This window comes from Uncinocarpus reesii, genomic scaffold (genome assembly GCF_000003515.1).
Source record: "Uncinocarpus reesii 1704 scaffold_3 genomic scaffold, whole genome shotgun sequence".
NCBI lineage: Eukaryota > Fungi > Ascomycota > Eurotiomycetes > Onygenales > Onygenaceae > Uncinocarpus > Uncinocarpus reesii.
In genome coordinates, this window is record NW_003052498.1 from 1649404 (window position 1) to 1667461 (window position 18058).

Consider the following 18058-nt stretch of genomic DNA (forward strand, 5'->3'; position numbering starts at 1 on the left):
AAAAACATACAACAGCCAGGATTCGCTGGTAGTCACACACTCAGCTACTAGCCGGCAGGCAAGTGGCTTCTGCGCGGCCGATTCTTCAGTGTTGCGTGTGCACCCGCTAAAATATATGGATGACTGGGAAGAACGGTGCTTCCAGTCCGATCGGCTTTCAGATAACAGCTACGAGGCCCTTGTCGATTTCCTAAGCGAATTCACCCCGTTTCACGGCATTAAACTGACAGTTGAGGGGCTGAAGAACCAAAGTCGGACTTTAATAGGAAATCTTCGGGCAATGGCGGGTGAGATAACCGGGGAAACGGGAGCTGTCCCGCAAAAGAGTGTTGAATACAGTTTTTATGCGAACGTCATGATAATCACCGCCCGCCTCGGAGTCCTCCTGTGCCTGCTTTCGGTAGTCATCCAGCTCTAGACTTGTTCGGTTGGCCTGCAGTATCTGGTCGATAAGAGTGAGGTCACCTAGCTCCATAGGGGACAGCTCTATTAATGGATCTTTCTGTTTGACAAGGTCCTCCAAAATTCTACTGTCTAGTAGATTTTCTGGTAAGAGGGTTTGATTCCTGGCCTGTAGTTTGGTCTTATTCTGGCTTGCGATATCCTCATCCTTCCGAGATAGAGCATCTGCCAGAGTGTTTGTCTTCCCTGGTCTGAATCTGATCTGAAAGTTATATTGTGCTAGCAGTTCAGTCCATGCTGCTTGACGAGAGCTCAACTGCCGTTTGGTCATAAAGTACATCAAATCGGGATTGGACTCCTGTCGGTTCTACTCGCCATTCCTGGAATGCTCGGATGATAGCGAGCATCTCCTTATCATGGATGGGATAGTTGCATTCTGCTAGTGCCATTGTCTTTGAGAAGAAGGCAATTGGGTGCCAGAGTTCCTCATGTTTCTGTGAAAGCACTCCTGCAGAACGGCCACGCTGCAAATCGGCGAGCACTGCCGGTACTTCAATCATTATCTGAAAAAACGGATGTCCCAGTGCTATACCCCTTCCGAATATTTCCGGGTCTAATGGCAACTGCCACAATAAGCAAGCTCAAGCGGCAAAGAAGACTAGCCGGGAAGGCAACGAATGACACCCAGTCAGCCTAGAAGGTTGAAAGCACCCAAAGCTGGAGTGCAGAGCAAAATTACAACCACCTATTCCTCTCCTGCGCCACGATTCGCAGCTCGTCAGCCCCGTGTTATTGCCGCCGTTGCTACTGCAGAAGAAGTCCAAAACGGTGGCTGCTACCATTGAATCGAGCAGAATTAACTCTCCACGGGCTTAGGACCCGGTTATTCAGCCAGAACGACAATTTGTCTCTCATCTAAAAATTGGGGGGCAATTTTCCCATAGTGGCTTTAAGCAGATGCTCACAAACTGACTTTCTAAACACCACATCTGCCCAGTCCAGGTCTGCAGAACTAGTTGCAAATATGCATTCTATACACCTTGTGTCAGCATCCAAATAAAATAGCGGAATATGGTAAGCGCTGTAGTCTAGCCACTTCCTCGCGCCTTCGTATCTACTCTCATATGAAGTGTCAACCCTCAGCTTGATCTCACCCATATAGCTTTCCAAAGTTTTAGAATGCCAGAGCTCAAGGAGCAAGATGCCAACTTCTAGGAGGCAGTGCCTTGGGCCTGGGGTGCATCCCGCAACCTGGTCCGTGCATCCAGAGAATATATGCCTGATAAATGGCTGTGGAACTTGGACATCCGATTGACCGGCTTCTTGCTGATGCGGAACGGCAAAACATATCGACTTCTTCGTGAGCGGATTTTAGTTGGACAAGCGATGATGTTGAACGAGAGCGCCATTCGCTGATTCAAAGTCCATTTGGGGAGGCCCGGCACGTTTGTTAAGAATTGCTCAAGCGTAGCAGTCTGACTTCCCATCAAATCTGACGGTCCCGTGACTTGGTCGTAACTCAGTGCTCTCCCACACAGATACAACTGTAAAGATTGATTCGTGGCCGTAATAGAGGCGAGGACTAGTTGACACAAATCATCCACCGGGTTAGAGATTAGGCTTGATGGGTCCGGCAGGCGGCCAGATCGATGGTAACCACTGCCTCATTATAATGTGATCTAGAACGTTGTTATAAGATACGGAACTTGTGATAAGATATGAGGGAACAAAGGGTTTCCCTTACTGGTCTTGGTGGTCAACCTCAAGATCAATATCTCCGGCCATTTCGTCAACTTTGATTTCCGACTGAAGCCAGAGTGTAGCATGAGGTGCAGGCTGCGCGAAGAACCCAATGCGAAAAGCAAGAGGTGGGCCTCAAATACCTTGCCCTTGTTTTTGAAAGGTATAGAAGGTAGACGGGTAGGTAGTTGCCTAGTCCGGAATAACATTGAACCGACAGCACAGGAGTGATGAAGTGCATTAAGCCCAAAGTGGCTAAGCAGCGCCGGGCCGTCGGTCTATTATCAAATATACTCATCTGGGATATTCGGTAGTCAAGCGCCAAAGGATTCCATGGTATCAGTCCCACCAGGCTCCGAGCTCGCCCATGGTTATGTCCGTTGAGATACAGAACAGTGGAAGACTGAGTTTATTCAAAGTCCCAACAGTTGTTGAATCTATGACTATGACTCTACCCGCCAAGCTTCCATCAAACGCACCATGGGTTGAGGTCTGTTTGACATCATGACTTAACAGTACACAATATATAAAGGTCGTTCACAAGCCCTCTCCCAACGTCCTTCAGATCGCAAAAGGTAAGATAAATTTCCCTCTCTTTTGAATCCTGACTTCCCCTTCCAAAATTTGCTCCGCCTGGGATCGTGGCTTCTGTTGAAGGTATCTACAGAGAGGTCAGCCTCCCTGTAGGTCATACCACTAGACCAAGACAGACCCCGAGGTGAAGTGGGAAACTCTCAAGCACCCCAAAAGGCCTGGTAGAAAAAGTTGATATCATCACTGGCTAATACTAGCCTCAGAGTAGTCATATTGTTTCTGTCATCGGCCGGGCATTCTATTGAGTACGTGGATACATCACACGCACCTTGCAAATAGGCCTATAAGTTGAGCGATCTGCCCCGTTCGCTGGGTGGATACTGAGCCTGCAGGCAGCGAAGAGGATGATGACACCCTTATTACCAAGCCAGTTGATTTTCAGACTCGGACTTTTGCTCGAACGTCTGAAATTACCTGCCTGCAGGCACTTGGTTCTTGACTGACTCTTCGACTGAGGTTCCTGTATTCTCCCAGCGGCAATGTCATGTCGGTCCCGTGCAGGGCCGATTTACCTATTGATTTGTTGTCAGCCCACATCATGGTGATGGCATCCCCAGCATTCTCAAGTTTACTGCTTGATGGAAGCTTGCTTGTCCATACCTTGTTGCCCTTGCGTTATATCATGTTCTATGAGCCGATGAGGCTGCACAAGCTGAGGCCCGGTGGGTTGACCAAGCCTTCTCTTTGAGGTCTATTGCAATGAGTTTGAAAACTGAAAAATATATTCCTAAAAAGGAGGGATCAGGAGACGGCGGGGGGAGGACGGGTTTTCAGTTCTCCTGGCATGAATTTATTCTCTATTGCTCTACAGTCTGCTTAGGAATGTATGACTCCTGAAAACGAAGGAGCAGTCTACTATACTCGAGGCATTCGAGGCAAGTTTAGCATATGCGGTAGTTGGACGCTATGTACTTCCTTATTATGAGACAGTTGTTGCTACTAGCTGAAAATATTTTGACAGGTTCTTTCCCTACAAGCATCCCTTTAGAGCATTCCTTCTATGCCCTATTCATGTTATATCAGTTTGTGAGGTATTAGATATTAGCTTGATGATGCTGGCCGTCTGCTCAAGCTACATATGAATGCTTCAGTCTAGTTTAAACACGGGAATTTGATATACCATATTGATTGCTATCTCAACTATTAGTGTATAGAGCTAAAGGTGAATAGAGACACATAACCAACAAGAATGGAAATACTCTACCATAACTCCCACTAGCTTGATAAAGCACGGAAAGCACAGTGCATATGGTTATTTCAATAATCAGTCACCACCGCCACATCTCGTCTGGGTTTTTTTTGGGCCAAACTACTTTACTCTCATCGTCTTTGCTCCACCATCCCCTCCCTCCCTTCATCCAAATCTTCGATCGTGCGGCCCAGGATTCGCTCATCTCCGCATCGCGCAGTTCCACTTTCCTTCTCCTCTCTTCAGGGCAATGATCTGCGTGTTTGAAAGGTTCACTGAATAAATTCCATGTCTGAAGCCTGGAGTTATCCCACATGACATAACCCTTCCTTCGGACTGAGCGCTGTTCACTGTGGTAAACAAGGCTATAGGGATGGTCGGCGTAGGCCCAGGACCATGCATTGTAGGGCCCCGGATCAGGGTCTTCAAGTAAAGGCTTGGGAATCAAAGCATCCTTTTGTTCCTCACTCCATTCTGATAGAGGTTCATTTTCCATAATATAGCATTGATAAAGTGAGTCGTGAAGAAAGTAATGAGTAGCATTTCGGTGCGGATCCAGTATCCGATAGCGCTCTTCATAGGTTGTTGCAGTCACGACGCGGTGCAGGTAAGCTAGTCCTAATGAGAGCTTTATATATGGATGAGTTATGACATGACAAAGGGGAGTCGGAGCTTTGACCATACAAAAAAAGCTTTGTGCGGCTCGGGATGCAAGTCAAAGTCATCGAAGGGGACGCAGAATTCGCCCCACAATATATCATGCCTTGCGACATCATTGAAGGCTAGATTTAAGTGTCAGCGAAGCCCATGGGCGAATGGGCATACATCCATACCTGGGGATATCTTGTCGACGAGGTAGTCAAGGATGCAACCTAATTGCTCGGCCTCCCAGAAGGCGAAATCCTCCGAAAATTGTTCAGACCGTTCCCTACGGATCTCATAGTTTTTATCATTCCTCTCGCGAAAGAGGTTGCAGAAGAGCTCAAAGCGGTAAAAAGCTGCTTCGATACGGAACCTCTCTGTTGACGACAGCGGTGCGTGGATCTCGCCGTTGGGGAGAGGATGCGCGGAAAGCGCCCATGAAACAAAATCGTCTATAAAGAATTGGATATGGTAGTGGAGATCGCCGACGATTTGGGCATCAGCCAGTGTCCAGCGAATAGGCGTCGGTTTGCGTTCAACATAGCGGTCGAGAATCTCATTTACTCGTTCTTCGCTCCACGGATCCAAGTGCGATGATTCCAGGACAGCAAACACTTCAGGCAGCAATTCAGGGGAAAGGGTGCTGTTTAAGATCTTGTCTAGGATGGGGGATTCATAGTTGGAAAAGGCAGACTGCAGCGATTCATCCGCCTTCACAGCGTTGTTCAAGCTTGCGATGTCTGGGATCTCACAGAGAATCGCCTGCCTGATCTCAACTGCGAGGGACGCGAAACGGCTTTGCTGAGCTCTCGGGACTTGATCCATCTCGACAGAGGTACGAGTCACGGTAGCCAAAGACAGGCTGGGATATTTGCTCGAGAAAACACGGCATCGGGGGGTATCTCAGTATGGCCATCAGAGCACCCTTTAGCTAAATATAACTGATCTCGTGCCTGTTGCCAGTGTGACTAACTAATCCAGGCAGCCCGGCGCTTAGGTAGTTATGACTCCCTGTTGCTATTCATACTTGCACGTCCATGGGCCATTCATGCCCAATCCTCATGGGTTTGTTCATCCAAAAAGCAAAAGAATTGTCATTTCAACCGATGCAATACCCGTTTCTGATGCTTCCTAGCTTCCACTAACTCGTTAACTAGTTACTGCCTGTCGTGCTCAAGCCAATGGTCTCCCTTGCAAATGAGCACTTTGACACCGCCACCAAAGCCTTTTAAGCGCCAGTAGTTCTCCTGGAGAGACCAGGCTCACTTGGTGCAGGAGTGGCAGCAAATGCCCTCAAATCAATTGGCAAAGATTGTTTTTGGGAAAAGGAATCAATTTACGACACAGCCCCAAGTTACTCACAGGACATGGCGCTTGGAGTCGAAACAGCCCTTTCCTTCGAATGGGAGCTAGTTACTCGCCCATCAATCGTTATGAGCCGAAGGCTGGCCTGAGCTACTTTGAAAGTAGCCTTGATATATGAGCCAATGGTTATGCTTTGAATGCGAGCATATGCTATTTCATCCTGCCGCAGGATGGAGAGTGTTTCATGGCTCTTCTATCTCGAGACAGGATAGTTCTAAACCAATGGATTTTTCGATATCCTCATGCTCTGTTACTCCATATCTCCAGGCTCTATTCTTGATAACAGTGTCGATATGCATTGCTATCCAGTCATTCATGAACGCGCCCTGTGCCGGTCCTGGGCTGTTTACCCATCGACTTTGCCTTCTATGAGCAGCAATGGATGTCTATAAAGCTGGCATTGATTCCTCCACTCTCTCCCTGCTTTACTTTCTTATCCATACTCCATACCAACTTTGATTCTGCATATTTGTTCCCATCAAGCACATACCCAGAAACAACCTTCTGCTACTTGATTCTACCAATCCCTCGCCATTCACCCCAGAATGTCATATCTCCCTATAGGAGGTGGCAGACGGGATCCTCGAATGGCGAGGGAGACTTCGACCACGTATGGCTCATACCCTCCCCGGTCAATCACGCCGAGTCTCGCAATTCCAATACGCGAACGACGGAACAACGGCTACAACAATATGCCCTACGGGGCTCTCCCAACATCCCGATACGGCTCCAGTGCACCAAAGCCGGGTGACTCCGGCTTCTTGAGAGACGATGACTACCCTCCCGGGTCCCGTATGCGCACGGGCTATGACGGGTACAAAGAAAAGGAGAACCAAGCAAAGGCAGCAAATAAATTCTATGACACTGAATTAAACCGTCGCGCCACCCCCTTCGATAGGCGTGATCCAGCACGAAGACTTTATGGCCCGATGCAAGATCGCCATTTGTATACTGAAGACCATGCGGCCATGGTAGAACCAGCCATGAGAGCAAGCGAAGCCGCGAAGCGGTTAGTAGATGATCCAATTTAGTCATCCTGGTAGCTGACACATTTATAACAAGTCATGGAGAAGCCAGAGCAAGCTTCAATGACGGAAATATTGGTCGCCTGACTAAAAGTCACTACAAGACCCATAAACAAGCAGCGGGACATGCATTTAAAGCAGCGAATAATCACGCTGTAGCTGCACGTAGGCATGCTGTGTTCTCTCAACTGGTTAGTTTCGATGCCCTCCTCTCAATTGTCTCTCAAGAAATACTAAAGACAGGCTTTTCACACAACCAAGTGACCCAAGGGCCAAAGTCATCTTCCCGCCTGGGCTATCCATCAAAAGCCAAAAGGCTCCCAAGCGTTGAAGGTCAGTCTAATGGGACAAACAAGGCGGTCAATACCATTTCCCCATCTCGCAAGAAGGGTCATTGAAGGTAGGCTGATTTTACGCATTTAAAGCTAACATTATGACATTTATTTGTTTCCCAACGTGTGCTTTGACTCTATTGTTGTGCTTTGTGATGCTGTTTTCTGCTACATCTGCGCTGATATTGCATCTTGAGCTTCACAGATTTTGTTTTTGGGATTTGTTGGAGTTTCCAGTAGTCAGGGCTTCCTTTGGCTTGTTGCTATTGTCGTTGTGCATTTGTTGACTTTTCAATTGTTTGCACTGCTTGTTTTGTTTGTTGGAGTTTCTAGTAGTTAGGGCTTTCTTTGGCTTGTTGCTATTACCGTTGTGCTCTTGTTGACTTTTCATTTGTTTGCACTGCTTGTTTTGTTCACATTGCTGTGGACAGTCCCACTCCTTTACGCATATAAGATCGGTACATGGATGGCTCAGGCATAGTGAATCAGTGTAGACAGGACCAATATGATAACAATTCATGGGGGACTATGGAGTTAATGTAGCATAGTAGCCAAAGCCCTGTAGATTCCGGGAGCCACCAACTAAGCTCCATTGACAAGCATTTGTTATTGCAGCAAAGGCAGCAAATTGACGGCCTGGGTCTCTTATTGTAGTAAAATCTGGATTGCTAGTTAGCCAAGTTCAAGCAAACGAGAGAGCCTCGCTAACCAAATGATTCGTGTTCAAAATGCCCAACTTGTCTCTGCAGTGGCAGGATATTCCGCTTTATCATTGTTACCGTGGATAGTGACGATGAACTTGGACCCCAGAGGGATGAGAGCAACCTCTGATGTTCGATATCATACTCGTTGGTCGTCTAGCAATGCAAAACCGTCGAACCATCAATCCAGTGACGCTATTCAAATCTTCAAGAGACACCGAGCCACGACGGTCTCTACATCCTACTCTTGATAAAGGAGCTCAATTAACCTGGCCCTTGAAGAAAAGAGCCAGACCAACTGGATAGACCAAACAGGCCGCAGAGCCGCTACTTTCCGAGACGCGGTTATGAGAAGGTGAAAGGGACAGTCCGACATTTTCGAGGTTCAGGCCATATCAGTCTTGCAAATTGGACACCGCGCAGTTCGCCCAGTAAGCCAAGGGTCAATGCAGGTTGAGTGGAATATATGGTGGCATGTCAAGTTTCTAACGATGCTGTCATCTTTGAGGACGTCCAGGCAGATTGCGCAGTAGTCGAATAGATTGGTATGGCTTTCCACTTGATTCTAGGGTGCAATGTCAGTAAAACGCGACCAGAGTATCAGTTCAATCACGACTCCTTCATACCTCGAGCAGCCCAGGCTCCATATGCGTATCCCGCGAACTTTCATGTGCCATCCCTGGTTGAGTATCCGTGATGGGTGCCGCATCGTCTTTGCCAGGCTCAGGGGGCATCTCAGGTACACCGTCACCCACTTTTTCTGGGCGTGTAGGCATGTTCCGCTTTACCAGTCCATATTCAGTCTCTGGAAACCGATCATTCACTTCCTCGATTTTCATGACCTTGGCCGCGCTTCCGGGCTGACCAGGCACAGCTGCTCGCGGTAGAGGCCTCAGGCCGAGACCATCACGATTCTCCCCTCCACCCTGTTGCTGCAGCTCCCGAAGCCGACGCTGGTGGTTCCTCTCGCGGTATTTCAGCATCACATAGAAAAACCTATCAACCCGTCAGTCAAAAGTAATAAAAACAGAAGAGATGCACGTACACCAGCCCAAGCAGCAAAAGCGCAAAGAAAAGCACGCTGAGCAGGATATATATCATCCTCCCCCTGCGGTTCTCAGGTGGATCGTCCATTTCTAACAACAGTCCCGTCCTCAAGAGGGCTGGTCTTGAAAATCGAAATAACGCAACGAGACTGTGATATGCTCCATAGCAAAACCTTTCGGCCTGGAAAATGCCCACGAGTGAAGTTCCCAAGTTCAGAGCAGGGACTCATCCAAGAGGAGGAGGGGAAAAAAAACGGTGCCGGGGAGAGGGGCGAATGGCAGATATAGTGCTAGGTTTGGTTGGAGACTCGTGTTCATCTCTCTGCCTTGGTTGCGTCGGTTATCCCGGGGATTCACAGCGATCTCCCAGCGGACAGGGATCTCAGACGGCGACCGATCACAAACTCCCAAGGCACCGCCGAGCTGGCTTGCGTTGCACTTTTGATCGCTCCCGCGCATGGCTGCTTGGCCTGCGAGCGGGGACCATGGGTGCCCTGTCCCTGTCCAGGATCCGCATCTTGCTAGTTAGTGGCTGTGCTTGAGGATAATTCCTAAGCATTTTCGGTCTCTCGGTTCCATCCCAGGATATAATCCAGGCACTTGTCCTTTTATGCATTGATATAGCTGATTAAATGGAGGATGGATGGAATGATAGCAGTCATTCATTATCAGCCCTGAAGAGATCCACCGATTCACCCCGGGTATAATAGTTGATATCTGAAAGCAGAGTAGCCAGCGACCTATCCGGCAAACCAAGTTCAAAAGTAATAGAATGCATAGACGCCCTAAACTCCAATCCATCGCCATACCGCACTTTATCCAGTCACTCCTCTGCCTAGCGAAAATCCTTCTCATCGAATCTTCACCCGAAATCTCTGAGCAGAACCCTGTATCCCTCCAAGCTTTGCAGTCTTCCCCAGCCCATCATCCTCCTTCCCATCCTCCACCCCAGTATTATCCTCAAAGTCCTTAATTTTCCTAGGTTCAGGCGTTAACCTTTTCCTTTTTGAAATCGGCGTGCCTTTCAGCGACGGAAACGATTGCTTGGTGGATCTCGTCTGAACGCCAAACGCTGTCGGCGGTGTCATGACCTGCACGCTCTCAAGAGTCTCTCGCTTGATCGATTGTGTCTTGGCTGATCCCAATTTCCGCATCTTTCGCGGCACTGGAGTGCTTGGCTGTGGTGGAATTGATGCCAGGCGCCGTGAACTTCTTCTCCCAGATAGCAACTGATTTGGCGAGTCAGTCACTGGCGTCGAAATTTCGTCGGCAAACGTGACGAGGTTCTTGTCGTCCCAGGTCACCGTTTTCAGGGGCCGTCTTCGCACGCGCGACGGGTCCGGGGACGAGCTCGCCATATCATCCACTTGTGTCGCATTGATAGATTCTAAAACGATATGAGGTAGCTTCGAATCGCCCCTATTATGTTTGGTATTTGCCTTTGTCGTAAGTGCAAGTTGCTGCGTGTCTGTCTTCAATTTAAAAACGAATTCCGTGCCATTGGAGCGGCGAAGTGGTATCTTCTCTGGGATCCGTGGGATGACACGCTGCTTCGCGGGTCGCCCACGCTTTTTGGGAGAAGGGGTTGAGGCCGGCTTCTCTTCTCCTTCAAGCAATTCCGGCGCATTCTCTTTATCAGGCTCCGCAAGAGGAGATACAGGCGGTTGTAAAAGTTTGGAAGGTGAGGCCTGGCGAATTGATGAAGAGGGCGAGTTTTTATCCAGGTTCTCCAGGGCTTTGCGGTACTTGTTCCTGGAGGAAAATCGTAGCAGAGTCACCGACGCATTTGTATCAGCCGTGTCGGTTGCCTGGGCATGCTTCGCTTCTCGTTTCGCCCGCGCCTCAGTTAAGAAAGTGGTAAATAGTTCTGCATCGTCTTGTTCGAGAACTGATTGCTTCAAGAGTGTCGCGATGGCCGAGGGCTTTTTAACTGGACTCGTCGTCACCATGTATTTGCGGCGGGCCGTAAAGCTCTCCGCTTCAAACTTCGTCGCCTCGAAGGCACGCTTCCACTCTTCGTCGCCAGACTTGACACCCTTGCCAACACATAGTTTCTTCGTGATGCGTAAGACACCGGAGCTCTTGGCCAAGTTGATCTCCTCTACCAACACATCCCCCTCAGAATCCGTCATTTCCGTGCCTCTCGACCTCATGTTCGCCTGTAAAACGCCTGAAGCAGAATGCAATCTCTTCCAAATCTTATGCGACTTGCATCGAGGACTAACGGGAGTAGCTGGCGTCCGGTCCCAGAGTCGAGTTGGCTTCTTAATCGCTGGTCTGGGCGTGAAACGACATCGAAGGTGTTCGGTAGTATTATCGCTATCAGTATTTGTAAAGCTGGAGGATTCACTATAAACACTCATATCCAACAGTCAGTTGGATCTTCGTGGCCTCTTTTTGGGACTTGAATGGGCCGGGGCAGAATGTGGAGGCACGGGAGGTCGTCGCGATTTCCTCCCAAAGATGAGAGCAGCTGGTTCGGAGGAAGGGGAGGACATACCATCCTCGAGGGTCCCACGAGATACGCGCCATGTTGCTCGGGGCCAGAAATGCACTCTGTTGTTTATGAAAATTTTACCTTGACGGTGGTCACCATGTGAGAAAATTTGACGGGGGCAATGCGAGGTTTGGCGACTCTTAAAAGTAGAAGCAGGTCTGGTATGGATAAACTGTGCAGCTATATCATATGAAATAGTTGATGGATGGGCCTTGAATAGCTGGATGGGTGAATAATGAATTGCGCGCGTTGGATTCACTTTCTCCTATTTCTCGCGATGCCCGGCTGCTTGGCGTGTTGTCATCCGATGCGGAGTTGCGGTTGCCACGCCAACAGCCTCGCCATGAACAACTATTGTAGAATGTAGATGCTTGAGTTGATGTTGATTTTTCAGTTATTTGCTAAATGCTCTTTTGGCAGGCTTTTGGATGGTAGTATCTGAAAAGTCAGGAGTTCTGTACTCTACAAGGAACATAAAATGAAACGCTCTTATGCCTGCTGGAAGCCAGAAGCTTCCTTCCATCTGTTCCGGGCGTGATCCACGTATGACGCTTTTGCCTCGGAGCCGCTGCGCCAGTCATCAAGAAGGCTAAGACCAGCGAGTGCGGATTCTATTGATGCCGTCTGTAGATCGAGTGACGACACGAGATCCGTTTCCGTCTGAGCCTTCTCGTCAGGGACCAGTAGTCGGCGGACTGTGAGGGCAGCCTGCACGTGTGGAAAGCTAGAGCTGTTTGCCGTTAGGTAGCTATCGTTCCACGCCGTAAGGTCTTGAGATTTAGAAAGAATGGATTCGAATTCGGTTGTCAAGATTTCCTGCACTTCTGACGGGAGAGGCTCTGCGAGTTCGTTGAGGGTTCTGCGGAATCGAGCGAGTTGTACGTGCAATGTAGGATTGGAGGGGTCAATGGCATGGGCAGCAAGAAGGCACTTGAGAGCGAGAAGATATTTCTCTGCAAGGGTGAAAATGTTAGCGAAACATACGTCTAGCGGTGAAAGAGGCACATACTTCTTCGAATGTAAACTTCAAATCCGGCGGTTTGTACGTCAATATTGTTGGGCGACAGCTCCAGCAACGGGGCCAAAAACTTGGTCGCTTCCTTCATTGGCTCGGAAGTGTGCGCAAGACTGACTCCTAGCGGATCGCTATCGTCTTTCCTGGCGTCGCCACCGCCGCCTGTGAGGGCAGCTTTCTTGGCCTTGATCCTATCAGCCTCTGCTTTTTCCAGTCTTTGCTGTTCCTTCTTGGCCTTCTTGATAGCTTTCTTTCGCTCAGGATTGTCCAACTCTCCATCGGGGCCGATGGTTCCGGCGGGAATTGGGCCGTGGCAAAGATCGGGCTCGTCGTTTAATAGAATGTAGGTTTTGATTGCGCCGAGGGCTGCTCGCGTGTAGTATGGATGTGACCGCAACCGGTCCTCCCACCGGATCATATCAACATACGCTCTGATCATACCCTTACGCAAAGAAAAACCGTGAAAATCAAACTGATCCTCCTGCCAAATCTCAAAAATATTATAAACTGAATGGAATCGTTTGAGAGCAAGCCCGATTTTCCGCTGGCGGAGGTAGGATTCGGCGTCTTCAGTCAAATACCAAACGCATTGCATTTCAAGTAGGTCCCCAAGCGGGCCCCCGATCCCTTCGTTGCGTGTAAATTTGCTCATTGTGTTAAGAGCCTTGTCGTTTTCGTCGTTGCGAAGTTGGTATTTGGCCGCCTTGGTGTTGATATGCCGATCCTTTTCATCCAGGGACCGTGCCAGGTCCATGATCTCTGCAGCTTTAGGGATGTTGCCATAATGTTTCCATATCCTGGCCTTGGTCATGTGGTAGTCAACGAATTTAGGGGATAACTCGATTGCCTTTTCGATGAACGCCATAGCCTTTTCCAGGTCACGGCTAAGGTGGTAGTTATAGTGCTGGGCGAGGAAATAGTATACAGAACTTTCAAAGGTCGCATTGTCCCCGTTGATTTGTTTTTCAGCAGAACCATTAACTTGGCCGCTGAAGTCACCAACGTATCCCTCCACAAGCTCTTGAATGATGTCGCGCTTTGAAGTGTTGGTATATAACGACTTCACGTTTGCAAAAGTAGATGGGATGGCCTTCCGCAACATTCGTTGGAGATAAGTATCTGCCGCTTGGCGGAAGTCATTTCCTTCGAGAAACTCCAAGGGGATGCGTCGGGGGGCGTCACAGCGCGGGAATTTTTCGACCCAGGAATCATAAACTGCTTTCAAAGCTGCATGGTCATTCATGTCAATCTTCTTTGCTTGTATTAGGGCATCGTAGTAGTGCGAGTTTTCGTGATTTCGTTCGAGAAGCGCTTCGTATGCAGCTACCGCCTCATCGTGTCTGCCCAATTTCAGCAAATAGTCCGCCCGCATTTCCATCACAGCTAGCACATCAAAGCATTGATTGCCAACCTCATCGAGGTGTTGAAGCGCCTTCTCGATATTTCCGGATTCCGCGATTATCGAGTTTTTATATAGAATAGCTTCCGAGTGATCCATATCGGTCCTCGGTGGTGGGGTCTTCAACGTTTCCTCGTAGGTGGACAAAACGTGCTCCGCCTCACTTAGATTGCCTGCAAGGTGGTACGCGATCGCCAACGCAGTCCAATTCTGACGAAACGCGGGCTTCTGCTGTAGCATCGCGGTCCGGCTCTGCACATAGCCTGGAAAGTCTCTGATCTGTGCTTGAAGAAATGCCAAATCTCTCTGGATCGGTTGGGATTCTGGCTCGAGTTTCAGAGCAAATCGATACGCTTTGATCGCCTCATCGTAGTTCTTCTCGGCGCGATAGAGGAGGCCGAAAACGTGCCAACAGATATGAGACTGCATGTCGTTCTTGAGGGCGGTTTTGGCTAACGTAAATGCTTCTTCCTGCTGGCCTTGATAGCTGAGCATCAGTGCTTTCATCGCCTGGGTGTCTCCATGGTTGGGGTTTTTGCGGAGGATCTGTTCAGCAGCCTTGAGGCCTGGTGAAGAAAGTCGTTGTTAGTCATGAGGTCCGGCGCAACGTGGTTTCCCTCTCCAGGCTGAGTGATCGCACCTTTTTTATATTGTTTGTTTTCACAATGCCGCACCACCTGGCGGAATAATGAGCCATCTTTGGAGCTCAATGGCTGAGGCATTGTGCTGAACCTGGCGCCTGGTGTGAAGGTGGGAAATTTTTGGTCAAGAGGTGCTGCCGCAGCTCGGGGAGAAACCTCTCAGCACCCTTTGAGTGTATTGATCTCGGAAAGTGTTCACACCACAGGTCCAGGAATGTGCAAGAGAGCACCCTTTTGCAGCGACTAAGCGTATATATGTATGTTCCCAGTGCGCTTGGACTTCCTGGTGGTGCTTGTTCAGGCTGGTGAATTCGGTGGTTGCCCACACTTCGGCGAAATGATTTATCCGTTGATCCTCATGATGTACTTTCGCCGCATCTGACAGTAGGGACCTTGTGAAGAATACCGTTTTCTAAGGCTGGAATAAAGACTAGTGATCTATGGAGAGAGCAGATGATGTTACATTGCAATAGTATATACAGCGTGCTTTTTGGTATGAACAGCCTTCTCATATGCTGCGACCTGGGATGCATTTGACTTGATATCATAAACTGGATTCAACCCACGACTAGCCGGACGCATCCTCGAATCTGGTGTCCAACGTCCTGGACTACCGCTATTTTGTTTGCGACTGTTGCTCCCGCCATCGATTCAGCGCCTCTTCCCATCCTTCGAAGGAGTTGCCACATCGTTCAGTCACCATTCCCCAAGTTCTAGAGCGTATGATGGTCTCCACTCCGCGTTCATTCCGTAGGAGCATCGCCAACGACTCTGTGCGCGCTTCGCGAGGAAAGAATCTCGCCGAGTACGGATCCAACCGCTCGTCCACTATCCGTTCCCTATCTTTGGCGGATTCAACCTGGCGTAACACCAAGTCGGGATCCTCGGGGTCTGGGCTCGTGGCAACACCGGCGCAATAGTTTAACACATCAGACCGCACTTGCCATGAAGGAAAAAGCACTTTCTCCTTGAATGTCTGGCAGCTTTCGGAATCGATTTGGGTGTTGTTGGGGAAATCCGTGCGTCTGGCGGAGGTAGAGGTAGGGTCGAAACCCTGCAATGCGGGTGTTACGAGGGCATTTAGATTTTGCGTGATGGAATCATCAATCGTTGATCGTGAGATGCGTAGAAAGTCTGGAGAGCCGCGCAAGGCAGAGAGTTATTAGCCTCAAGTCCATCTCGCACTGGAAATGTGGAGGTACTATACGTCGAAAGGTCCCTCGGGGAAATCACCCACCTCTTAGCGCCCGCTGGTTGAAACAAAATTGAGGTGTCAGCGTTGGCCTCGTCGTCGACGGCCGTGACATCCCCTTCTTCTTTGGAGAAACCGGCTCAGCAGCTGGTTTCGATGGATTCGCCCAGAACAAATCCAGCTTCTCAAATTGCTGGCACACGAATTAAAGAATTTTTAACAATTTAAGAAATATGTAAGACGCTGTTTACTGACAATTAAACGTCAAGACGAATGCGCACTTGGTAATCATTGAGAAGACCCAATTCAACAGCAGCTCGTTCTGCGTCATGGTTCAAAGCAGGATCTCGATCACGTGGAGGCGGATCGCATCTACGGTTCCAACCGAGAACCAACAAGCAGAAAAGCCCTGGAGCCAGACACTGCCATATGAATGGGGAGTCCCGGTCATTTCAAGTGAATACGGAGTACATCGACCAGCATCTCTCCGTGCAGGCTTTTACATTGGGTTGCTGGTCTCTCAAGCCGCAGTCAGGCGCCTCTGACTAACACATGATATCAGGATCAGGCGGCCTCTTGACTCTTGTTCAAGAGTAGGCGGGTTAACACGGCGGTTTGCCTGCTGTTACGCAGATTGCATGCGCTGGGCCCCAGTCCATTGTGCTGCAACATGTCTCTACGTCGACTAATGAGCGCTATGCAGGCTGAGAAGTGGCATCCAAAAATGCATCCCGCTTTACGGCGAGAGTCTACGCGGAACTTTTGACGGGGGGCTGAATGGCTGGGAAAGCTCATTGACCTAAATAACTAATTCATATATAGGAGCATGCAACTAGTTACACTGCTCGATGATGTGGAATTCGTGTCGAGACATCTCTTCTTCCGCAGTCTATCAGCATCGTTTGCTGCTCTTATAAACGTTCGATGCTAGACCCTGGTCGCTTGAGACCTCGCCTACAATAACCTCGTGCCTCTCTGCACCTTTGAACTCTAGACACTCCGCCAAATGCCCTCCTGATGCTCCCCGCCGATGTTTCACCCGGACTCGCACAAACTCGACCGTTGATGCTGACTAATCTGCTGACACTTGGCGCCAAGCCCTCGTCGACCGCCGTGACCGAATTGCTGGAGGAAACAACGCAGCATCAACGGCAACCCGTCTCTTTTCTCATTTGCATCGTTTCTTTTGGTTGGAAATTATTAGTTGCTTCAATGTGCATCACACTCCCTCCTTTTATTTGATCACAGCCTTGGTCCCGCCAAAGATAATTGAGCCTGCATTGTGGGATCTCCTTGCTGCGCTCACCGTATCATCAAGCACATCCAGCTTTGCCCGTTGCGACCCCCATCACAGAACATTTCGTATCTATTCTACACCTCACTTTTCTCTCAGTGATATCATCGATTTAGCCCATTCTCTTTACTTCTCCCGCATTTCTAGCGCATTGCTGTTGCCTTCTAGGCCCCCCGAAAGTTCGGTGTTAGACGGGTTTCGCTCTCTCCACTTCGTACTGCTTCAGCATCTCCTGTATTGAGGATTTTGTTTTTTTTTGGACTCTTTGTGTTCCTTTTTCATCCCAAGATACCCATTCGGAGGAATACGTCTTCTCCTGATACCTCTATCATGCCTGAATTGGCCGAAGTTGCCCGCATTGTGCATTATATCCGCAAGGAGCTTGTTGGAAAAAGGGTTTCAAAAGTCATAGCGAAGCACGATGATCTTGTATTCGGCAAGGTAGGCACATCCGCGGACGAGTTCCAGAAGTGCATGCAGGATAAGAAAATTGTGGGGGCTGGTCAACAAGGCAAATATTTTTGGATAACCATGTCTGAACCCCCCCATCCGGTCATGCATTTCGGCATGACTGGCTGGCTAAATATCAAAGGCGTACATTCCTGCCATTATCGCGCAAAGCAAGAAGACGAGGAAAATACAGAATGGGCCACCAAAGTTCTGGGAAATTTCAGTTGTCGATGGATGACGATCAGAAGACCGAAGCAGCGTTTGTGGACGCCAGAAGACTTGGCCGTGTCCGCTTGGTTGACTGTCCGGGGGACGAGATCCGGTCATATTTCACCATTGAAAGAGAATGGCCCCCGATCCAATTGTGGATAAGGGAGTGGTTAACGGAAACTTGGGCTCATGGAGAAAGTGGGCCAAAAAGCGAGTCCTCTATCAAGGCCTTTGCTTTCTTGGATCCAATCTCATAATTCAGCCGGGCTTGGGGAATTTGGGATTGGCCGTAATGTATATATTCCGTCCTTTCCGCCTTTGAAG

General features: G+C 49.1%; 9 protein-coding genes across 9 annotated transcripts in view; 2 read left to right on the plus strand and 7 right to left on the minus strand.

Annotated features, from left to right (window-relative positions):
* Window positions 1–689: 689 nt before the first annotated feature.
* On the minus strand, window positions 690–962 carry UREG_05339 (uncharacterized protein; the record flags this gene model as incomplete). Its single annotated transcript, XM_002584604.1, has 1 exon — window positions 690–962. The coding sequence occupies one exon, from the start codon at window positions 960–962 to the stop codon at window positions 690–692; it is 273 nt and encodes a 90-aa protein (XP_002584650.1).
* A 651-nt stretch (window positions 963–1613) lies between these two features.
* On the minus strand, window positions 1614–2187 carry UREG_05340 (uncharacterized protein; the record flags this gene model as incomplete). Its single annotated transcript, XM_002584605.1, has 2 exons — window positions 1614–2061; window positions 2147–2187. The coding sequence occupies 2 exons, from the start codon at window positions 2185–2187 to the stop codon at window positions 1614–1616; spliced, it is 489 nt and encodes a 162-aa protein (XP_002584651.1).
* Window positions 2188–4570: 2383 nt separating this feature from the next.
* On the minus strand, window positions 4571–5392 carry UREG_05341 (uncharacterized protein; the record flags this gene model as incomplete). Its single annotated transcript, XM_002584606.1, has 2 exons — window positions 4571–4707; window positions 4759–5392. The coding sequence occupies 2 exons, from the start codon at window positions 5390–5392 to the stop codon at window positions 4571–4573; spliced, it is 771 nt and encodes a 256-aa protein (XP_002584652.1).
* A 1085-nt stretch (window positions 5393–6477) lies between these two features.
* On the plus strand, window positions 6478–7355 carry UREG_05342 (uncharacterized protein; the record flags this gene model as incomplete). Its single annotated transcript, XM_002584607.1, has 2 exons — window positions 6478–6941; window positions 6995–7355. The coding sequence occupies 2 exons, from the start codon at window positions 6478–6480 to the stop codon at window positions 7353–7355; spliced, it is 825 nt and encodes a 274-aa protein (XP_002584653.1).
* Window positions 7356–8375: 1020 nt separating this feature from the next.
* UREG_05343 (uncharacterized protein) lies at window positions 8376–9124 on the minus strand (the record flags this gene model as incomplete). The annotated part of the gene is made up of 3 exons (XM_002584608.1): window positions 8376–8555; window positions 8617–8986; window positions 9036–9124. The coding sequence occupies 3 exons, from the start codon at window positions 9122–9124 to the stop codon at window positions 8376–8378; spliced, it is 639 nt and encodes a 212-aa protein (XP_002584654.1).
* Window positions 9125–9887: 763 nt separating this feature from the next.
* UREG_05344 (uncharacterized protein) lies at window positions 9888–11568 on the minus strand (the record flags this gene model as incomplete). The annotated part of the gene is made up of 2 exons (XM_002584609.1): window positions 9888–11385; window positions 11537–11568. 2 exons carry the CDS (start codon window positions 11566–11568, stop codon window positions 9888–9890), a joined length of 1530 nt encoding a protein of 509 aa, XP_002584655.1.
* Window positions 11569–12022: 454 nt separating this feature from the next.
* UREG_05345 (uncharacterized protein) lies at window positions 12023–14669 on the minus strand (the record flags this gene model as incomplete). The annotated part of the gene is made up of 3 exons (XM_002584610.1): window positions 12023–12486; window positions 12543–14513; window positions 14588–14669. The coding sequence occupies 3 exons, from the start codon at window positions 14667–14669 to the stop codon at window positions 12023–12025; spliced, it is 2517 nt and encodes an 838-aa protein (XP_002584656.1).
* Window positions 14670–15204: 535 nt separating this feature from the next.
* Window positions 15205–16231, minus strand: UREG_05346 (uncharacterized protein; the record flags this gene model as incomplete). Its single annotated transcript, XM_002584611.1, has 3 exons — window positions 15205–15722; window positions 15826–15973; window positions 16136–16231. 3 exons carry the CDS (start codon window positions 16229–16231, stop codon window positions 15205–15207), a joined length of 762 nt encoding a protein of 253 aa, XP_002584657.1.
* Window positions 16232–17404: 1173 nt separating this feature from the next.
* Window positions 17405–18058, plus strand: part of UREG_05347 (uncharacterized protein) — a gene marked incomplete at both ends in the record, with an annotated part of 1402 nt that continues 748 nt past the window's right edge. Inside the window, one exon of the mRNA XM_002584612.1 lies at window positions 17405–17515. Within this exon, the coding sequence (XP_002584658.1) occupies window positions 17405–17515 (111 nt within the window). The remainder of the gene's footprint in view (window positions 17516–18058) is intronic.